Source organism: Tenrec ecaudatus, chromosome 6 (assembly GCF_050624435.1).
Source record: "Tenrec ecaudatus isolate mTenEca1 chromosome 6, mTenEca1.hap1, whole genome shotgun sequence".
NCBI lineage: Eukaryota > Metazoa > Chordata > Mammalia > Afrosoricida > Tenrecidae > Tenrec > Tenrec ecaudatus.
In genome coordinates this window covers 82,242,420-82,263,954 of record NC_134535.1, presented here as the reverse complement: position 1 = coordinate 82,263,954, position 21,535 = coordinate 82,242,420, and the positions used below count along the sequence as shown (strand labels likewise).

General features: G+C 43.8%; 1 protein-coding gene across 1 annotated transcript in view; it reads left to right on the top strand.

Moving 5' to 3' along the window:
* SCN8A (sodium voltage-gated channel alpha subunit 8) overlaps positions 1 to 21,535 on the top strand; it is a 176,916-nt gene that overhangs the window by 76,560 nt on the left and 78,821 nt on the right. Inside the window, exons 9-10 of the mRNA XM_075551664.1 lie at positions 4,293 to 4,655; positions 21,105 to 21,237. Coding sequence (XP_075407779.1) covers positions 4,293 to 4,655; positions 21,105 to 21,237 — 496 coding nt within the window. The remainder of the gene's footprint in view (positions 1 to 4,292; positions 4,656 to 21,104; positions 21,238 to 21,535) is intronic.

The window sequence follows — 21,535 nt, the reverse complement described above, 5'->3', positions numbered from 1 at the left end:
TCACTAAACTCAACAGAAAAGCATTTACACATTGAGAACCTGCCTGACTCCCAGGATCCCCATTCTCGTTGGAGAAAGTGAGCTAAATAAAGGTCAATAGCATCTTAATATTATGATAAAAGAAATTTTTACCTTGGACCCACTGGAAGGATCTCTGGGATGGCCAAGGGTCCCCAGGCCATAGTTTAAGAACAACTGCTCCTAGATCAGACTCCTGAGATAGTGGCTGCAGTGGTGTTTTTTGGGGGGGTAGGGCAAGGGTTGGGGGGAAATGGAGAACTAATAACAGTGAGGACAAGAAAGAAGAAAATGAAAAATTAAAAAGAAAGAAGAAAATGGTCAAAAATTGATTGTGGTGATGGTTGAACTAGTGAATTATATGCCAACAAAACAGGGTTGTTGTTTTTAAGAACTATTGCTCTCTTGGAAAGAAAAGGTGAGTTCCCCGAGTGATATATAGACCCCAGCCTCACTGGGCTTATGCCTGGTGCACTACATGGAATATGTAGATCGTCTCCCTTCCCTCCCAGCCATCTTACCATCTTACCATCTTACCACCTTACCACCTTACCATCTTACCACCTTACCATCTTACCACCTTACCATCTTACCACCTTACCATCTTACCATCTTTTGGCTGGCCGTGTTGTTTAGGGTAGTGTTTCTCAAACTATCTTTGGTGAAAGAACATCTATTTTACCCAATTCTTCATGAACCATTTCAATGGTAAAATACAATAAGAATGAACTGCTAGAATTTCTTCTAGAGGTAGCACATTCTTGGATGCTACATCAAATTCCTGTAAAAGCTTCTGTCTGTTATTAACTAACTCATTGCAAGCCAGTCACAAACAAGTCAAGTACTAACACTGGTCTGTGAATCCTGTTTTTGAGGAGAATGAACCATTGAGGGTGCCCAGGCATACGGAGAGGAAGAATAATGAACAGTGAGCTGAGGGAACCTCTGATCCCTTACCAGTCCAGTAACATAGAAGGCAGAAGTATACACACCTGCCGTGGGTGTGCCCTTTTAACACAGTGAGTGAGACTAGCCACTTCTCAGTGCAGCCCAACGACAGGTTGGAATCTAGCCAGATGCAGCCCTGCTCTCTGCTGCGAGGATCAGGGTGGAAGGCCACAGGAAGGGGTCCGAGGTCTTTTGGTGTCTGCATTCTCATTTGTTGAGGCCTGCAGGGGCGTAAAGATTTTCCGCCATGGAAACTCACAGAGTAGTTCTGTTCTACCCGATGGCTGTATGTGGGATTTCGGTTTGGGGTTTTTGTGTGTGTGTATAGCATGCGATATGACTTTTGGATAAAATGATAACAGTGATCGAATCGATTCATTGTCTCAGACTTGTATGTTTTATAGAGCCATGGCAGGAATGACTGTCTAAGGAGAGGAAGTATCAGGTGAGAGAATCGAGTAAGGTGGAACTGGAAATATCTAAGGAAAAATATGCTGATCTGGAGACAGAGCTTTGTCCACCGTTGGAAAGGATAACTGGAAGCACCTTTTTTTCTTTTTTAGAATTATCTACTTGATTAAAGTAGCCCGGTCCCATCTGGTTCAAGAACATTCAAATAGTAAACCAAATAAATATAATCAGATGTTAAAGACCGGTCTTCAAATATCATAGTCAGTGATGCCTCACTTGTCTATGATCTCACCAATAGAAAACCACATCCACACGTCAGTGGCCACCAAACCACTAAGAACTCCCTTAACTGAAAGCTGGTTGAAGCCACTACTCTGAGCACTGTTGGCAATGTTTTTCCGGCTCTGGGTGGCTGTAGGGACCTCAGCAGGGCCGGAGGAACCAGCTTCACCTTGGCATCGTGCCAACACGTGGCCGATGGAGCCCTTAACCATCGCCGGAGCCTTCTCCACTGGGTTGCAGATAAATCTAACCATCGTTCTAGAGAGAAAGCTCGTGGCCCAACATGGCCCGTTGAATGCAAGCACTTTTGACTTTAAAGCCAGAAGTGGAGTTCTAGGTGGCCAAAAGATAGGTCAAAAGTCATTAAGGAGCTCCATTGCCCTTCTTTATCTTCAAAAATTATTATCAGGATAGAGGCTTATTTAGCACTTACAGTAATTAATTGCAGACAAAGTATGCATTGCTTTGGTGTAGTGCCAGTCCACACACACACACACACACACACACAAAAACCTTTTGGGGTAGAATCTGTTTGCAAGAAGGTTAAAGTCAACTTGTAAGCCCCAAATCTCAAACAGTAAAAAATTCATTTTGAAAGTTTTCTTCAGAGTAATTACTGAGCACATGAAGTCATTCTGCCTAGCAAGGAGGCTTGCTTCCGTTAGAGCAGTAGCCATCAAATTGGGGCTGCATCCCCCAGGCACCCAATTCCCAGATCTTTAGCCAGCTTGTCCCTGAGGCAGATTTGTCCTTGTCCACAATCACACACTTCTCCTTTCCCGCTTGTGTTCCACAACCCGACTTCTTAGACTTTAGGGAAGGAAAACACCTCTAACTTACCCTAAATCTCACTGGGCTGTGTTGCCTTAAGATATAAGATATACCCCGTGGGTATCACAAAGGGACGACTGAAAATATTAATATCTTCCAAGTTTTCTTTCATCAAGGCCTCTTAAATCCATGGTACCTCCAATAAGCCCTGCTGTCCGGTCAGCTCTGATTGGTAGCATCCTGAGACTCCCTGGAGCATGGAGTTCTAACTGGGAGTGTTGGGATATTTTAAGTGCAGGAGTGGAATGGTTGTCACTGGAATGCCTCATACTTTTACTTCACTCTTTGATCATTAAAAAAATTATTAAGTTGTACATAATACATTGTTATATTTATTTAAAATTAAGAATTCCAGTGACAAGTCCTGATTTGCTGTGACAGTGGGGACTGGTTTGCCATTTAGGCATTTTCTTAAATGACCAGAAGTAGTGGCTTTAAGATTCCAGGGAAGATGTATTTAAAACATGATTTAAAGAAATCATCTTATTGAAAAATGAATGTCGGGAATGGCCTATAGAAATCAGCAAGATTTTGATGACTTCCACCTTCTCCGCCAGGTTAAAGGAGGTCTAAGAGTTAATAGTCACTCGTAAATCCCGTAAAGCCTTTCCGGTACCCTGCCCAGAAATCTAAACAGAGATGTGCCAGTTGGACGGCTTCCATTTATTAACTCCCAACAAAACGGGAAAGGAAGTCATTGAATTGTCAGCCACATGAACATGGAAACAAATTTTGCTTAAAAAATAAAATTTGCTGATTGCTTACAATGTGATTTTTGGCAAATAACTTGGGAAGTGTTCAATAAATGCAAGACATTTTCATAAAATTCCTCCATTTCCATTTTTATATGATTAAAATTTCTCAGGAAGGATGAGGGGACTGACACTCATTCTATCAATAACTAACCCGTCTCATTAAAAATATGCTTAAATAAAGTTTCTTAAAATCACTTATAAAAGTATATATGTACCTAGGTAGCTTTGATTAATTGTATTGAGAATTATAAAAAAAGCCCAACATAACAAAGCTTATTTTAAATTTGTTAGAGGCTATGGTCACAAGAATTTAAAAAAAATTTAAGTACAGCCTATAATTTTTTTTTGTAGCAGAAAGGTGTTTTAAGTGATAGGTCAATAAGATACATTAAAGTATAAAAACATATTACATAAAATCTGAGCAGTAAAAAAAGGGAACTAACCATAAATGGAAGGAGAAAAAGAAATATATTTGAAGTAGTCAAAAGGAGTTTTACATAACATGTTATTATTTACAATATGCTCGGAATTGCATGAGTTACAAGTGTTTAAGCATTTGATGGAAAACAATGTTTTATGTTGACTTAACTAGAAGGTGGAGGGTAAGAATATAATTTTTCAAAACGATTTCTGAGAGCTCGGGAGCAAACACATTTGCGGACCACTGTGAGAAGTGGTCACTGGGCCTCCAGGAGAAGGAGGGCCCCCATTGGCGCCCTACTGGTGGGGGGTTCTGCACTGGATTGCTAAGCGAAAGGTCAGCCTCTTGGAGATGGACACGCACCCCTCCAAACCCACAGGGCCATGCTTTCCTGCCCTGGAGGATCTCTCTGAGTTGGCATCGCCTCCATGGGTTGGGGTTGGGTTTGCTCCCTTTGGGCCAAATGTTGGCAGCATGGGGTCCAGTTCGAGTAAGGTAAGCGAGCGAGCCCATGGTAAATAATCGACACTGCTGTTTCTCCGTGGCCATGGTCGGGGTGGCCCGTGCGGGTCCAGTGTGCATCGCTGACCCATGTTTTTCTCTTCCTTTCCCCTCCCTCCCGACAGTCGCTGCTCAGCATTCCCGGGTCCCCGTTCCTCTCCCGCCACAACAGCAGAAGCAGCATCTTCAGTTTCCGGGGCCCGGGGCGGTTCCGAGACCCGGGCTCTGAGAACGAGTTCGCGGACGACGAGCACAGCACGGTGGAGGAGAGCGAGGGCCGGCGCGACTCGCTGTTCATCCCGGTGCGCGCCCGCGAGCGGCGCAGCAGCTACAGCGGCTACAGCGGCTACAGCCAGGGCAGCCGCTCCTCGCGCATCTTCCCCAGCCTGCGGCGCAGCGTGAAGCGCAACAGCACGGTGGACTGCAACGGCGTCGTGTCCCTCATCGGCGGCCCGGGCTCCCACGTCGGCGGGCGGCTTCTGCCAGAGGTGAAAATTGATAAGGCAGCTACTGATGACAGTGTAAGGAAGTAAACGACCAGATGCAGGCGAGGCATGGCCCCTTCTCCTCGCCTCTCCTGCCCTGCCACTCGGCCTCTCCCTGGCCCCCACCCGCCGCCCGGTTTATTTCCTTTTTCCTCTCTCCATTTCCTTCTTCCGTTTCCCCCTCTTCCCCCCCCCCACCCGTTTCTTACTGTTCTCCCTCCTCTCCATCAACCTCCTTCCTCCGTTATTTTAAGCTCATTATTTCTCTGCATCTCTCCCCCTCCGCCACCTGCCTCCCTCCTCCCCGTGCTTTGACTGACTGAATGCCCCAGCCCCGCGAGTCCTGCCCGGATGGAATGAGAATGGCATCCTGCCACCGCCAGTGACCAAGTCTGAGCCCAGCTCCTGGCCTCTCCTAGGGAAACAGCTTGGAATCGAAAGCTTTCACCTTTCTACTAGGGCGAAGTCGTCTCGTTTTGAACGGTTGTTCTAAGCCTTCGCCGCAAGCAGATGCGGGTTTTCCAAAGAGGAGGTGCCCGTGGTGTTGGGGTGGGAGGTGGGCACCTGGAAGTGAAGGAAACCAGAGTGCAGCTTACATACAGGATGGAAATGAAAGCAAATCGAAGGAGGAAACGGTGGGAAGTGGGGGCAAGAACACATGGTGTCTGGGGGAGGAAGGAAAGGGGAAGCGAAAGAGGAATTTTAAATGCAATCAAATGTCAGGCTCTGGAGGAGTTGCACATAACGGCGTCATAAAATCACTTGTCTAGGGGGCGGAACAACGCTTGCCTCTTTGGAAAAGCTGCCTGGTAGTTTCTTTAAATTCTGAGCTGTTTACGTCTTATTTCTGTTTTACATTCTGATAACCTCTGCGATCCTAACCCTTCCTACCTCCCTCGGATTCCTGGACTTCCCGCTGTCCCTCCTTAGCTGATACAGGCTCCTTGAGATAGCATGTCAGTCTGTTTTTGTTCTAACTCGCGGTTTTCTCTAACACAGCATGGAGACGGCCAGGCTTAATTAGCATGATGCATGCATGGAGAAACAGTGGACACGCGTGGAGGAAATCCTTACGAACGCTCTGTTTTGAAAGCCTTTTAGAGCAGTTGTTGACTAACTATGGAGATAAAAGTCCATTTGGAAGTTCTGTTTTCTCTCCCTGTTGTTTTAGTTAAAAGCGAATAGGCTTTCTCCTTCACATGCTGCAGTTTATCACAAGTTAGAACTACTTTTTGCATCCATGATTTAATTGAATCTGAATTAAAAAGTCAGGAAGGCTGACCAAATGAAGCAAATTATTCCCGTTTTCGGACGAGGAAGCAGGCTCAGAAAACATGTTTTTGTTGAAGTTGCTCAGCAGCTTGTGAGTTAATCTTCACGTCTTCTGCACACAGCGGCAGGGCCATGACTGTTCTGTAGGAGAGCCGTTTATTTGAGACGTCAACAGCAGTCGTAAACAGCGACCCAAAAGCCTCCTAAAACCTGTTGGCGGGCCAAAATAAGTGACAGAGATGATGGCCTTTCAGTGTTTTAGTTGATTTTCAATCGTTACGTGTTTAGGAGGACGTCTGAAGGCCCTACAGATAGATAGGTGATCGTATTCTCTGATCTAAGAAACAAAAACCAGAGGCAGCCCAAGGAAGGAGCGCACCTCTCCCCACATGAACAGTCAATGGCGCCTCTGAAATGTTGAGAATCCAATGGAATTTTGAGGTCCTGGCAGTTTAAAATATGTATATATTTCAGCCAAGTAATACATCTTGCTTTTTCCCTAAAGAGGTGTGAGGGAAGGTGTCCAGGAAGGAGCTTGACCTTCAGCATAAGGCAGATACGTTGGTTTGGTGTTTTTTTTGGGGGGGGGAGGGGGGGGTTGTGTCTGTTTGTTTGGTGGTTTTGTTTTGGTTTTAGCTTCTGTTGTATTTTGTGGGAGAAAAATCTGAAAGCTGGTTGGGCAGATGACTCTGGAATGTAAGACTTCATGTACCTCCTTGTTAGCCGATGGGGGGCTTTGGGGGAGTGGGGCAGGGAAGGCTGCATACCCAGTGCCACACAAGCACTTGGGGGGATCTGCCTGTGCTCTAAGTGGTGACAGTATTGGGGTTAGGCAAGACTATGAGAGGAAGTAGAAAAGTGTTGCTATACATTCGTAGAAACCTTTCTCAAACCACAATATCAAAATGTGAAGCTATTGTTTGCTGACATAGCCTCCATCTGAGTAGATACGCTCCTGAGAGCAGTGTGTCCCAGCTCTCCAACCCGTCCCTGAAGCAGTCCGCCCTCTTCACGGCAAACCAACAGGGTGGGCACCCAAGGGGGGCTCAGATTGTGCCCTTTTCCGTGTTCTGTGAGCTTGGGGAACTAAGAAGGCTGAAGGGCCGCGATCGTGGCTGCAGGGTGGACGAGCCCATGCCACCCTCAGAGAATACACCGGTGTGTTGTTGTCATGGGAAAACTTTCTTGGCTCAACTTGCTGGGTCTTTTTCTCACCAGTGCAATTTTCAGTTTTTTCCGAACTTCTTCCTGATAAGCCCTCATGATTGGCCTGTGTCCTCTGAGAAAATCCATCAAGGTCATCAACTCTTGGGGTAAAAATGACATTCTGGGCTGGTCTCTGCCTTATTCATCTTTGAGACCTTTTGACCTTCCTTAAAATGCGTGGTCAGCCTAAAACCACCATAAACCTGTTGCAAAGCTTCCGTGCTTTGGGAAGATAGCACGGAGTTTGCGTTTCCTTAGAAATTTAATATTAGCCCCAGCCTCAAAATCGCCTTCTCCATGGCACAGAACAACCCTCCCGCGGTGTGCAGACATGTTTACACACCTTCTGTTAGGAGCAAACGCGGGCTTATGATGAGCAGTACTTTCAACTTACCGTCATCTCTCATTCCCTGGGGACTCCATAAATAGGAAACACTGTTTAATTAGCAGCTACAAGGAAGCACATTCTAGTTGCTCATGGTGTTTACAATGTCTTAGTTGTACTAGTAGACCCATTACAACAAGGGAAAGTTGGATATATCGTTCGTGTGATGCAACGTCAACTTTTAAAAGATAAAATGCATAAGGTAAAAAATGACCATCTAAAAGTTAGCCAAGGGTGGCCTTTGGAGGGAGAAATGTGCGTGCGTGTTTTCCACGTTGGGTGGAATCATAATGTTAGTGGCATCCAGTCGATTCTGACTCGTCGCAGAGTAGAACTTCCCCAGTGGCTTTCCTGGCTGTGCTTTGTATGAGAGCAGGATGCAGAGTCTTGTTCCCACAGAATCGCTGGGAGGGAGGGGCAGGGGGGAACTGCCCGCCTTTCAGAGAGCAGTTCAATGCCTACCTGTGGCACCCCCAGGGGTCCTTATAACAATAGCTACCAGATATGAAGTGCTTGCTTCACTATAACAGGAGCCCTGGTGGCACAGTGGGCTAAACATTGGACACTAACCAAAAGGTCAGCAGTTCGAACCCCCCCCCCCCCCAAATGCTCCAAGGAAGAAAAATGAGGCTGTCCATTTCTCTACAAATTCACAGCCTTGGAAACCCTAGGGAAGCTCCAGCTATACCCTGTCCTGTAGGGTCACTATGAGTTAGGATTGACTCAACAGCAGTGGGCCTTTATATACATGGTCTTGTGTACATCTTAAAACCACCCTGTATGAGAGGCCAGCTGTATCCTTTTATTGAGAGATGAAATTCATAGCAGTTTAATGGCTTGTGGTGATAGAACTTGAACCAACACCTTACTGGTGCTGAGAACTCGCTGACAGCTGAAATATCATCTCTTTGGGGAAGAAAGAAAGACAGCACTGTATCTTCAGTTACTATGGTTAGTTGCCATCAAGGCACCTCCAGCGCCTGGTATAACAGAACAAGAGCTGCCTGGGCGCACACCAGCTTCACGATCCCTGGGATGCCCAAACCCAGTGGTGTAGCCGCTGTGTATTTTGAATGCCTTCTGAGCTAAGGGGCTCATCTTCTGACATTGAATCAAATAATATGCTTTCAGGATCCCCAGAGGGCTTTCAGAAGTGAATCACCAGACCTTTTCTTCCCAGGCTGTCTTAGTCCCAAAGGAGCTGTCAGATTTTGTTCTCTTTGTACCTGTTCACAATGGGCAATCCTGCTGGTACTTGAGATACCGATGGCATCGCTCCTGGTGTCGTAGCACTACACCAGTTACCACAGTCCAACAAACTGTCAGGTTGTGGGCTTATAATTTATATGTAACCCAGGCCAGATGAGCAATTAATACCTCTGAGCCAGGATTTAGTGATTCAGCCACCATACCTTTTTGGATTTTTCTGTAGCCAAGCAGCTTCACAGGGGAGAGAGTCTGGTCCAGATTGTTACCCCTTCAATTGGGTAAGACAAGAGCTGACATCGCTGTTGGGAATGTAAAATGATGTAATGCCTTCACCTGAGCTGTTGGAATGCTTCCAGTGATAAGTTCCCTGCTTCCTGATGTGGTAGAGGGGCCCCATGCTGATCTCACACACTATTAAGGCTTAAGAAAGGCCATAACTGTTTTTACTTCAGGCTCAAATTAAGACATGTATTTCATAGGAAAAAAAGACATTCAACCAGCAGCTCATTAGAATCTTATCCAAATCTCCTTCTTGCCTTCATTAGTTATTCAGTTATGGTCAAATGGTGATTAAAATTTTTTTTTCTTCCTCTTTGATACCTTTGGAGGTTTTGACTTTTGCCTTTGGCTAAGACCGGACAGGAGCCCTGGGGGCATAGTGGTTACGTATTGATCCCCACCAAGGTCAGCAGTTTGAAACCACTAGGCCCTCCTGGAGAGAAAGACGGGGCTTTCTATTCCCATAAAGAGTGACCGTCTCAGAAACTCACAGGGCAGTTCTACCCTGTCTTGTAGGGTCGCTGTGAGTAGGCATGGACTCGATGGCAGGGAGTTGTTGTTGAGCCGGGAAAGTAGTGAGAACATTGCTTTTCACTAATAGCGAGAGCGGATGTCACCGACCATCCAACATTACTCAGAAGTCGTGTTGAGTTCACTTGCAAACATCCAAGCATGTACTATGACTGCCACTTCCTGATGAGGACACCCGGGCTTAGAGAACTAAAGTGACTTACCCGAGCTTGCCATGCACCGCAGTTAGAATTGAATCCAGACACTCCAGAGCCTTAACCGTGATGCTGCACAGACGTGCCTTGTTCCCTTGTGCTTCACTGTGCCACACAGATGCTGCATTTTGAACACATTGGAGGTCTGTGCCATCAAAAGTCTGTCAGCACCAGTTTTTTCCCCAACATCACTGTGTTTGTCCGAGTAGACTAGCAAAACAAGTTCATTGACACTCATATATGTGTAAGAGAACTTTGTGTCAAAGAGCAATTGTCTACTAAGAAGCATCCCAGTCCAGATCAAGTTCATAAGTACAACATTGGCCCACATGTCCGAAACCAGTCCATAAATTCCTCTTTAGACTCACGCAGCCATGCAATGATGCCAAATGCAAAAAGATCACAGGCCAGTGGGTAGAAAGTCTTATAGATCCGGTGGCGATGGAAGCATCTCAGCGCTGGCGTGGGTCTCCACGTGGTTCCCCCAGCTCTAGGGCTCTGGCTCCATCAGCCTGTCTCCATGTGGCTTGTCAACAGGAATGTGAAGCACAGAGAGTGTGTGCCCCGCCTCCAGGGAAGAAGACAGGAGATATGTAGACTCCTCAGGAGACGACCAGGCCCACATTGGCTGTGACCTGATTGACAGGCTAGACTTGTTCACAAGGCTAGTGCACACTTAGTACACAGCAATATAGTATACACATAACTTTCATATGCACCAAGAAACCAAACACTTCATGGGACTCACTGTATACAGTGGTCTAGAACCCAGCTCATGCCTGCACTGACTTCCAGCCTCAAGTTCTGTACTTACTTGTTAAGTGACCCTGGAAAATTAACTTACTCTAACCAGTTCTTTCTCTATTAAAAAAAAACAAACCAAGAGTTTTGGGTTGGTGTTTTTTAAGCCTGTGTTATAGGACTATTATAAAAATTACATTAAATGACATAAAGTATGAGATATATTATTTGATCCAATCTTCTCATTCAGAAAACAATTTGCAATTATTTTTCTTACTTTTTTAGGCCTAATTAGCCCTAAGAAACAGACAGTGAGATTTCTACTGACTAGCTTTACTGAAAGAGTAGAAGATTCCTTCTAAGATTCTAAAGGCTCTTCTTTGAGAAAGGGAAATAATGTACCATTATTTTATCATTATTTTATAGCAGAATGCCACAAAAAAATTAAAAATTGAAAGGGGGATGTACCAGAGATTGATCGGTAGCTAGATTTTATGGCCATTTCTGAAATATTCTCAGGGTTGTTTCCTAGAAAGCTGCCACGCTGATAAGAACCCAGTGTGTTTCTATTTAAAAGGAAGTTGAAGTCAGTAAGTGGAGCGTCCTTGCGTGGACTTGTGGATGTGCAGCCAGAGCACACAGACGTTACGAAGGTATCTGAGAAGGACAGCAGTTATTTAAGAGGCTGGAATTCAATGGCTAAATACCCTAATTGCTTTTGCATTGAGATTAAGAAAAAATGGAACTCTAATAATGGGTTTGATTTTCAAAGAACCTAAAGTTCTCAAATGGCTCTCTCTGGTATTGACAGTTTTACCCCAAAGATCATTAGGCTGAGAACAATGAAGCAGAACTTTGTGTGGTTTAAGGGGTTGTCTGTTCTCTGTCGCAGCCCAGCAAAATAAATCAAAGTAAAAACCATACACTTCAATTACCCACCCCCACCACCCAAAAATGACACATCACCTCCAGCTGATGAGAACTGGACAGCCAGGCCCGACAGTAATTGGTTGTGTACCTGGCAAAATTCTAGGTAGACTCAAACCACAAGCTGTTGTCAGTGGGAACAAGCCTGCTCTGGGTTTTCATCATTCTGGGGGGGACTCTCTGACGCAGGGAGCCGCAGGCAACATGATGTAGCCACTTTGAGTAGAAGTTCTCTGTCTCCCTGTCCATCCGACCAGGCTGGTGGGTACAGATAACTTTAGACTTCATACACATTCACACATGACATTCATAGTCGGTATTCCAATAATGCTTTTCACTGTCACCCATGAGTTATGGAAGTTGTGAGGTGAAATGTTGTTTTTTTTAATGGTGAAAATGTTAGGTTTCTGGGATGGTTTAGCTCGGTTCTTGCTTTTCAATCCTGAAAGAATTCACAGGGGAGAAACACTTTTGTAAGTCCAAGTAACTTTAATGAGAGAAAGGGAAGTGTCGGGTAGTACACGCCATCGCTGGAGGGTATGCAAGGCCGCATGGCGGGGGCTGTGGGACAGTTCCCAGCTGAAAATGGCTGCTAACAGGAGTCCACAGAATCAAAAAAAGGAGTACTGGGACTGAAAAAGCCCCGCTCACACGGGAGCTACCCCCCAATCTGAAAGAGAGCGGCCTGCCCTCAGTCTGCTACTTATCCCCTGTCCCCATGGGCGGGTGGGGGTTGGGGGGGCGGGGTTGAGGTATTGGCAGATCTTAGCTGCTGAGTTCAGGCGCACGTGTGACGTAATGTTGCTGGTACCTAGCATTGTGTGCCCAGGTTGACCTTCACCTGCGCCCAGGTGACCCTTGTCTGCGCATGTCCAGGCTTGGATTTCCCCCCTAAGTGTCTAAGGTGTGCCCGATTCCTTTCCAGCCCTTTTGTTGCGGCACGACCAGCTGTTTTTGTGTAGCGTAGGCATTCGGTGAAGGCAACCACTTTGTCCCTTATCTGACTGCCTTTCAAAGAGAGAATGTTCTGGCTAATTGGAACTAATCTATAACACTCTCTTCCACAGACTCCCAGAAAGTACACACATGTACGTGCTGATCAATCTCTTCGCCCTGCAGGCAACCTCTTCTTTTCTCTCTTTAGACTTTTTATGTAGGTAATTTGGGTCAAGGTGGGCAGGGAGGTTAGTTTCCCATTGGACGGTCCACGGGCGCCTTGTTTGGTGGCGTTGATTCCGATCCCCGCAGTGTGAACAGCACGCTTCCCACATCCTCCCTGTGTTCCCATTTCCCATTCATGGCTCATTGTTCTGAGGAGTGTGTTCCTCTATGTGGTTATTGCTCACTTCATGCGCCTGTTAATTCTTTGGCTAAAAGGAAAGCCTGGGTGGGGGGGGCATTCCATTTAAGGCGGAAAGGATGGCTGAAGATCACAGTCACCAGGGTTCCCCCAGGCTACCAGACTAAGACTAGTCTTCTTGATGATTTTGAGTTTTGTTCCATGTTTTTTTCTCCCACTCTATCCAGGACTTTCTTTTGTAATCTCAAATCAGAGTAGTCTATACTGGTAGCCGGGTATCACCTAGTTGTGGGGGGCAGCCAATTCTGACTTCTACATCAGCGATTAATTTTTTTCATACTTGTGGAATTGTGCAGTATATTTCTCTTTAAAGTCTGGCTTCTCTCGCCAAACAAGGTGTTTCTGAGATAGGTTTTTGTTTTGTATATCAGTAGCTAACTCCTTTTATTGCTGCGTGACGTCTCATGGCATAAGTGTAGCATGGTTTGTCTGGCCATTCTCCTGGTGATAGGCATTAGGGTCATCTCCAGTTTGTCGCTATTAGGAGTAAGCTTGCTACGAGCATTCTTGTATAGTTCTCCAGGCAGATAAATATTTTCATTTATCTTGGATAAATAGCTTGGAGTGTAGTTTGGTGGTCATATGGTAAATGTATGGTTAACTTTATAAGAAACTGCCGACTGGTTTTGCAAAACGGTATTTCATCTTTATACACTCACCAGCAATCTGCGAGTCCCATTGCTCCACAGCTTAGCCTACATTTGGTGGTGTAGCCTTTGGTTTTAGCATTTCAGATGATCTTATTGTGATTTTAATTTATATTTCTCTAATGATGGTGATTTTCATGTGTCTGTGGGCTTCTCGTGTCTTTTCTAATTGTTCAACTCTTGTAACTTAGTTATTCACCTTCTTTTTTATTAATGATTTGTTGTTATATGTTCTAGGTACAGGTCCTTTTTCTGATTGCTATGAAGTCCAATGTAGCAGTTTTTTCTTTTATGGTATTACTTTTAGGCATTTACCTCCCTCCAGGCCATGAAAGTACTTTGATTCTGTAAGCATCGTGGCTCTAGAGCTCTGACTTAACTGAAAATAAATGTTGTGTGTGACATGACGCACAGTCATCCTGGATGGATACCCAGTTTCATAGCATCACTCGTTAAAAAGGCTTTTATTTCCTTACTAACTCACTTGCCATCTTGGTTTTTTAAAAAAGTCAGTTGACAGTTTGCAGACTCTGTTCTGTCCCCCTAACACTCCATTTGTCTTTATTGTGGTCAAGTTAAGGCTGGACATGAGGTAGTGTAAATAGTCTGAACAAAAATAATACCTTGAAAGATTATTTCTTCTTCTTCTTCATGTGGCCTTATAGAATCATCTTGCCAATTTAGAATCATCTTGCCAATTTCTTCTCCCCCAAAAGCATAGAGTTGTGATAAAGAATGTACTCAACCTATAGATAAATTTGGGGAGAATAGGCATCTTAATTATACTGGATAGTACAGTCTATCTGCTTGTGCCGTTTTGTTCCTTTGTTTAGACCATTTAAAGTTACTCTCATCAAAATTGTATAATTTTTTTGGAGGGGGGATCTTTTACATCTTTTGTTAGATATATTTCCTGGTATTTGCTATTACAGCTATTGTAAAGGATATAGTTAATGTCTTTCCAAATGTGTTGTTAGACTATGGTAATACAGCTGATTTTTTTAATGCTGGTCTGGTATTCTGCAAATTCAATAAATTACCATTAATTCTATTAGAATTTTTTCGGTGTAAATTCTGCATGCTTTTCTGCATAATAATGTTGTTGTTGTTGTTGTTAGGTGCTATTGAGTGTGTTCCGAGTGGTAGTCACCCTGTGCACAAGGAAACACTGCCCAGCCCTGCCCCTTCTGCATGATCCTTACTTGTTTGTACCAATCTTTGCAGCCATGCGTCAATCCTTATCTTGGACAATCTTCCTCTTTTTGCTGACCCTCCACTTTCCCGCATAGGATGCCCTTCTCTGGGGACTGGTCGCTCCTGATAATGTTTCAAAGTACGTGAGATGAAGTCTTGCCATCCTTGCTTCTAGTGGTACTTTTTCTAAGACAGATTGTTTGTTCTTCTAGCAATCCTCTGTTTGTTTTTATGTCAAATCTTTTAAAATTATTATTAAATACTTTTATTAGGGGCTCTTACATCTCTTATCACAATCCATACATTCATCCAGTGTGTCAAGCACATTTGCACATATGCCGCCATCGTCATTCTCAAAGCATTCGCTTCCCACTTGAGCCCCTGATATCATCTCCCCATTTCTTCCCACCCTCCCTCAGGAACCCTTGATAAGTTGTAGGTTATCATTTCTACATCTTACATTGTCCTTTGTCACCCTTCACCCCCTTTTCCATTGTTCACCCCCCTGGGAGGGGGTTCTAGGTTGGTCCTTGTGATCGATTCCCCTTTTCTCTCCCCCCTTTTCCCCCCCTCCCCCCGCACTCTCCCCTAATCCTCCTGGCATCTACTCTCCTTGTTGCCCCTGAGGGATTTATCTATCCTGGATTCCCTGTATCTGGGGCTCTTATCTGTAGCAGTGTGTGTGTTCTGGTCTAATCTGATTTGTAAAGTAGAATTGAGGTCATGATAGTGGGGGTGGGGAAGGAAGCACCAAAGAACTAGAGGAAAGTTGTGTGTTTCACTGGTGCTATACTGCACCCTGACTGGCTCATCTCTTCCCTGTGCCTTTTTTTTTTAATCGCTGTATTGGGAACTCTTACAGATATTATAATAATCCATAAATCAATTATATCAAGCACATTTGTACATATGTTGCCATTGTCATTTTTAAAACACTATCTTTCTAATTGAGCCCCTTTTTCCCTCCCTCTCCCACCCTCGTGACCCCTTGATAAATTATTATTTTCATCTTACACCGTCTGCTATGTCCCTTCACCCACCTTTCTGTCATTCATCCCCGTGTGTGTGTGTGTGTGTGTGTGTGTGTGTGTGTCTGGGAGGGTGGGGGAGGTGGTTATACATCAATCATTGCTATCAGTTCAACTTCTCTCCCTACCGCCGCTCCCCACCCTCGTGGTATCGCTACTCCCATTATTCTTTCTGAGGGATTCCATTGTCAAAAGTTCTTACCTCTACCAACGTACATGCTGTGACTTTGCGGGATTTGTGAGGTAGCACTGGGTGATGGTTGGGGCGGAGCCCTAAAGAATTAGAGGAATGTTGTGTGTCTCGTCAGTGACACAACACCGTAATTCAGATCCATGGATTCTTCTGCAGTCTGCCCGATTCATCACTGGAGGTGTGTCCGGATTCATCTGGATTCTTTAACATCACATAGTGTTCCACTCTGTGTCTGTACCAAAGTGTGTTATCCACTCGTTCTGTGATGGACACTTAGATCGCTGCTGCCTTTTTGCTATTGTGAACATTGAAGCGGTGCCCTTGAGTGTGCACATGTCTATTTGGGTCACTGCTCTTGTATCTCTAAGATATATACCAAGTAGAAGGCTTGCTGGGTTACATGATATTTCCAGTTCCAACTTTTCATGGAAGTGCCATGCCGTTTTCTACCGTGGTTGTGCCATAGTTTCACCAGAAATGTAGGAGGATTCTCATCTCTCCAAACTCGCATCAGAAGTTGATGTTTTCTGATTTTTTGAGCTTCACAATGTAGAAGCTTCCCATCTTTATTCTTTTAACTTTTTATTACAGTTTCGGTAAAAGTTTTCAGAACATAGTAGCTTCCCATTCAACAATTTGTTCACGTTTCGCTTTGTGACATCAAGAATGATGTAGACTGATTGATTTTGGTAAATTGTATGTTTCTAGAAATTTGTTCATCTTTTCTAGGTTTTCAGATGTGTTATAGTTCTTCATAATATGCTGTTGTTTTCGTTTCAGTTAATTTATTGAGATGTTATCTATTTCATTTCTCATTTGTTTCATTTGCATGTTCGCCTTTTATGGAGTTCACTGGTGTTGTGTCAATTTTATTAATCCCAGAAAAGAGCCAACTTGTACTATGGTTCTCTCTGCTCTTCTGTTTTCTGTTTCATTTATTTCTGCTCTAATATCTTATTATTTCCTTTCTTTTGGTAACTGTAGTTAAGTTTAAGTGATCTTTTCCCAATTGTTGGAAATGTTAAGTGTTTGCTTTTATGGTATGTCTTTAGCGCTATCACTTGCCCTCTGCAAGTTGCACTGCCTTTGTTGTTCACCAGAAATTATTCTGTGTTCATGAATTTGATTCTTTCCTCCTTGTTCTTCCTGTTGTTGATTTCTAATTTTACAGCAATGCTATCTGAGAAGATGCTCTGTAGTAGTTCAGTGTTTTTAAATTTACTTTGTGGTCCCTGGTATATTCCAGAGGATGCTCGTGTGTTCTAGAAAAGACGTCCATTGTACCATTGTTGGATGCAGTTTGCTGCATCTGTTTATGAGGTCAAGTTTGCTAAGTATGTTTTCTATGTCTTTGTTGAGTTTCTTCCTAGTTGTTTCATCCGTAGGGAAAGCGCTGTCGTCAAGGCTGCTCGTGTTGTAGGGAGGTGGGTGGCACAGTGGGAGCCCACCCTGCAGGGGCAAGATGAAGTTGTCTTCCCCCATGAAAAGGTCAGCCCTCAGAAACCCACAGGGGCAGTTCTCTCTGCCTTATTGGGGTCACTTTGGGTCAGAGTCAATTGGATGGCAGTGAGTTTGGTTTGGGTTTTACTATTATTATGGAGTTGCCTATTTTTTCCATTTTGTTAAAGTTTGACTCATTTGGGGTTTCTTTGGATATGGAGATCCCTATTGTTGACATTTAAGTATTCCATTGTGTGTCTGTGGGGAAGCTAGTTTATCCATTCACCCATTGACAGGGTTAGAGTGGTTCTGTCCTTTGCTGTTGTGAATCTTGAAGTGAGGAACCTGGGTGTGCAGCATACATCTGTGCCAGCGCTCTTATTTCTCTGAGATATATATCAAGTTATTTCTTCTTGTTAGATCGACCTTCCTTACCTCTTGGGGTGGTGTGGGCTTTAAAGTATGTATTTCATTAGAAATTAATTTTAAAAGAAATTAATATTACCATTCCCACTCTTTTGCATTGTCATTTACTTGATAATGTTTTTAAATCCTTTGACTTTTTGCTTATTTTTGTCTTCATTTCTAAGGTGTGTCTCTTATAGGCAACACATTGATGGGTCACACATTTTTTAATTTAAATCATTTCATTGGGGGCTTGTACAACTCTTATCACAATCTATACATCCATCCATTGTGTCAAGCAAATTTGTACATTTGTTGCCCTCATCATTCGCAAAACATTTTGCTTTGTACGTGAGCCCTTGATATCAGTTCCTCATTTTTTCTTCTCCTCCCCGCCCCTCCCTCCCTCATGAACCCTTGATAATTTATAAATTATTATTATTTTGTCATGTCTTACACTGTCTGACATCTCCCTTCATCCACTTTTCTGTTGTCCATCCCCCAGGGAGGAGGTTATATGTAGATCCTTGTGATCGGTTCACCCTTTCTTCCCCACCTTCCCTCCACCCTCCCGGCTTTGCCATTCTCACCACTGGTTCTGAGAGAGTCATTTGTCCTGGATTCCCTGTGTTTCCAGTTCTAATCTGGACCAGTGTATATCCTTTGGTTTACCTAGATTTGGAAGGTAGAATTGGGATCATGATAGTGGGGGGGAGGAAGCATTAAAGAACTAGAGGAAAGTTGTATGTTTCATTGTTGCTACACTGCCCACTGACTGGCTTGTCTCCTCCCTGCCACCCTTCTGTAAGGGGATGTCCAGTTGCCTACAGATGGGCTTTGGGTTTCCACTCCTCACTCCCCCTCATTCACAATGATATGATTTTCTGTACTTTGATGCCTGCTACCTGATCCTATGGACATCTTGTGATAAGACCCCAGATGCTATATCTTTTGATAGCCGGCACCATCAGCCTTCTTCACCACATTTGCTTATGCACCCATTTGTCTTCAGCGAGAATGTAGGGAAGGTGAGCATCATGGAATGCCAGTCCAAACTTAATCTTACTGGTTCTCCTTTGTAGGTTGCTTCATTTTTCCTGAACTGCTTTCGGGATTCATTCTTTATCTTTAGTTCTGGAAAGTTTGGTTATATGTCTTTTAGGCTCTCTCCTATTTGGAGTTCTTTTAGCTTTTTGAATGGATAGTTTTTCCTCTTTCATGATATTAGGAACATTTTCTTCCAATAAATCTTCAATAATGTCTGTGCTTTTTCATTTTGTCTCTTTCTGTTCTGGAATTCTGATGATCACACATACCCATTCCTCTTGCTGGTGTCACCCGTGGTTTTTTTAGGCTTTGTGAATCTCCTCCCTCCCCCATCCTTTTTCCAGATTGTTCCTCTAACAGATTGGTGTTGAGAAGATTGCCTTCACTTTTGCTAATTCTGTGGTCCATTGATTGTTTTAGTACTTGTCTTCTGGATTTCTGTCTTCTGTTTTTAATTTTCCATTTATTGTGTCAGTTAATTCTAGTTTTACTGTCCTAAATTCTCTTAGTTTCTTGCCCGTGTTTTCCTTGATCGCCTTTGTAACCTGAGGAAGGATCCTAACTGTTATTCTTGTGAATTCCTTTTCAAGGGAGTCATGAGGCCATGTCTTCCTCAGGAAGGTGTTGCACTTTGGTAGTTTGAGCCACCTTGATTTGCTTCATTGGGTGAGCTGAGATTGTGCGTTGTTTCTCAGACATTGTAGTGTTGTTGTATTTATTTTCTGATCCTATGTTAGTGTGTTTTGCATAGGGTTTATTGTTGTTATTGTTGTTTGGCGGGGTGGGGGTAGCTCCCCTTTATTTTGTTTCAGTACATTCAGATGAGCGGGGCAGGTTTGTTAATCTGTTCAAGAGATTGGCACACTTAGCCACTCACCACCTGTCTCCTAGTGGGTGTGGTCGCAAAGGGGAATGTGTGTACAGGTCTCTGTTGGTGTAGAGCGCCGACGTGGGCTGAGCTGGTGCTGACCACTGTGCTGGTGAGCATAGCCAGTCTCTGGTTCCTACCCCATCAGGACAAACCGCCAGACTAGTTGGCAACTCACCATTGTGTTAATCTCCTTGGTCAGAGTGATTCTTGTTTCTTCTTCTCATCAGCATTTGATCGACTTCTTTATTGTCTCCTTTTAAACTCGGATTCCAGGGATGACATTCAGTTTCGTTTTTAAGGTGATGCATGATAGATTACAGAGTTTATATATTGTTCTCTCCAGAAAGCAGAAAGGTATGCTTAGTACCAAAGCTGCATAAACCCTTGTTCAGTGAGTAAATGTTTCTGTCAGAGCTGTAGTACTTTGAAAGCCAGGCTATGGAAAGAAATACTCTACTGTGTGCCGCAGATTTGCAAAAAGCAGCTCATAAAAAACTGGGATCAATACAAGCCAGAAATAGAGTATATCTTTTATGGGGCTTTCTGTGTTCGTTTTTAGATGATCGTCATCTAAACATGAATCAGTTTAATCTTGTTTGTTGCATGTCGTGACAACCACACTGAGAATGGCAATAAAAGGTGGCTTCTCAAAGAAAGGTATTTTATCAAAACCTGAGTTCATGGTTAACAAGTCATAGACAGAGGTTGTGTACTGTGACAGCCAAGAAGTCCCAAAGAAGTTGGTCTTTTTTCTTTTCCATTTCTTTAGCTCTTCGCCCTACAAACAAGGCAAAAATCCTAAGGTGGACCCAATGTATCGATCCGTGAAATGGTTTGATGGATAAAACACTTTGATAAAATAGGGCTGAATTCTTCCATGAGCTTTCTCCCCCACAGTTCCTAAACTCTGTGTGTGCTTGTGTGTGTGTTATGTATTGTGTTTATCTTGCCTTTGTGTCTTAATTGGATGGGTTAACTGTGGATTGGGTGTAAATCTCTGACTTGTTAAAGTTCAGCTAGGCCCAGGTTTGGTGTATGAAAAAGGATGGCTTAGTAGAATGGCTATGTTTTTACAGACTCTGCACTAGTCATTAAAATGGTCAGGGATTTGGAACTTGATGAAATTTCAAGTAGAAGTTGATTTATTTAAATTCTTACCAAATGCTCTAGTTCTAAGTTAGGGACTAAATTCAAGGTCCACTTCTATTGGGTGCCCAAGGGAAACCAGTCTTCCTACTCGGTGCTTGGAATTGACACATGAGGTACTTAGGTCCCAACCAGACTTTTGGGCTCGTTGTGGATCTGTACAAAATAACCTTACATGACTCCGTGCTGTCATCTATGGAACTAAGGATAATCCTGGGCTGAGTTACTTTATTCTGTTTCTTGACACGAATACGATTATAGGGTCAAAGTTACAAATGAGGAGCATGTGATCTTGCTGGCAGTCTGGAATGTCTATCCAATAAGGCTCAGCCCTGGGTTTATAAGACCTGACTCACGGTGTGTGCTGTTTTTTCCAGGCTACAACCGAGGTAGAAATTAAGAAGAAAGGCCCTGGATCTCTCTTAGTTTCCATGGAGCAGTTGGCCTCTTACGGACGGAAGGACAGGATCAACAGCATCATGAGTGTTGTTACCAATACTCTCGTAGAAGGTATGTGTCCTGCTGAGACATAAATACGTAGCTTGAACGGCCACAACAACGTCCTGTGTTAGGCTCTTTCAAAAATTGTCTCTGAGCTTGAGCGCCAACCCATAGAAACCAGCACCTTAAGTCCTATTCCAGATTTTCCATGTAGAAAAACAGATAAGGATTTCCAAAGCTGCTGCACACAGATAGGTAGGATTTGACAGAGAAGTAAGCTAGAATAGCCTGAAGAAGCCTCTGGAATCAGAGCCAGTGGACTGTCTTGAGACATAGAGGATTGTAGGCTGAAAACGGCAAAGAAACG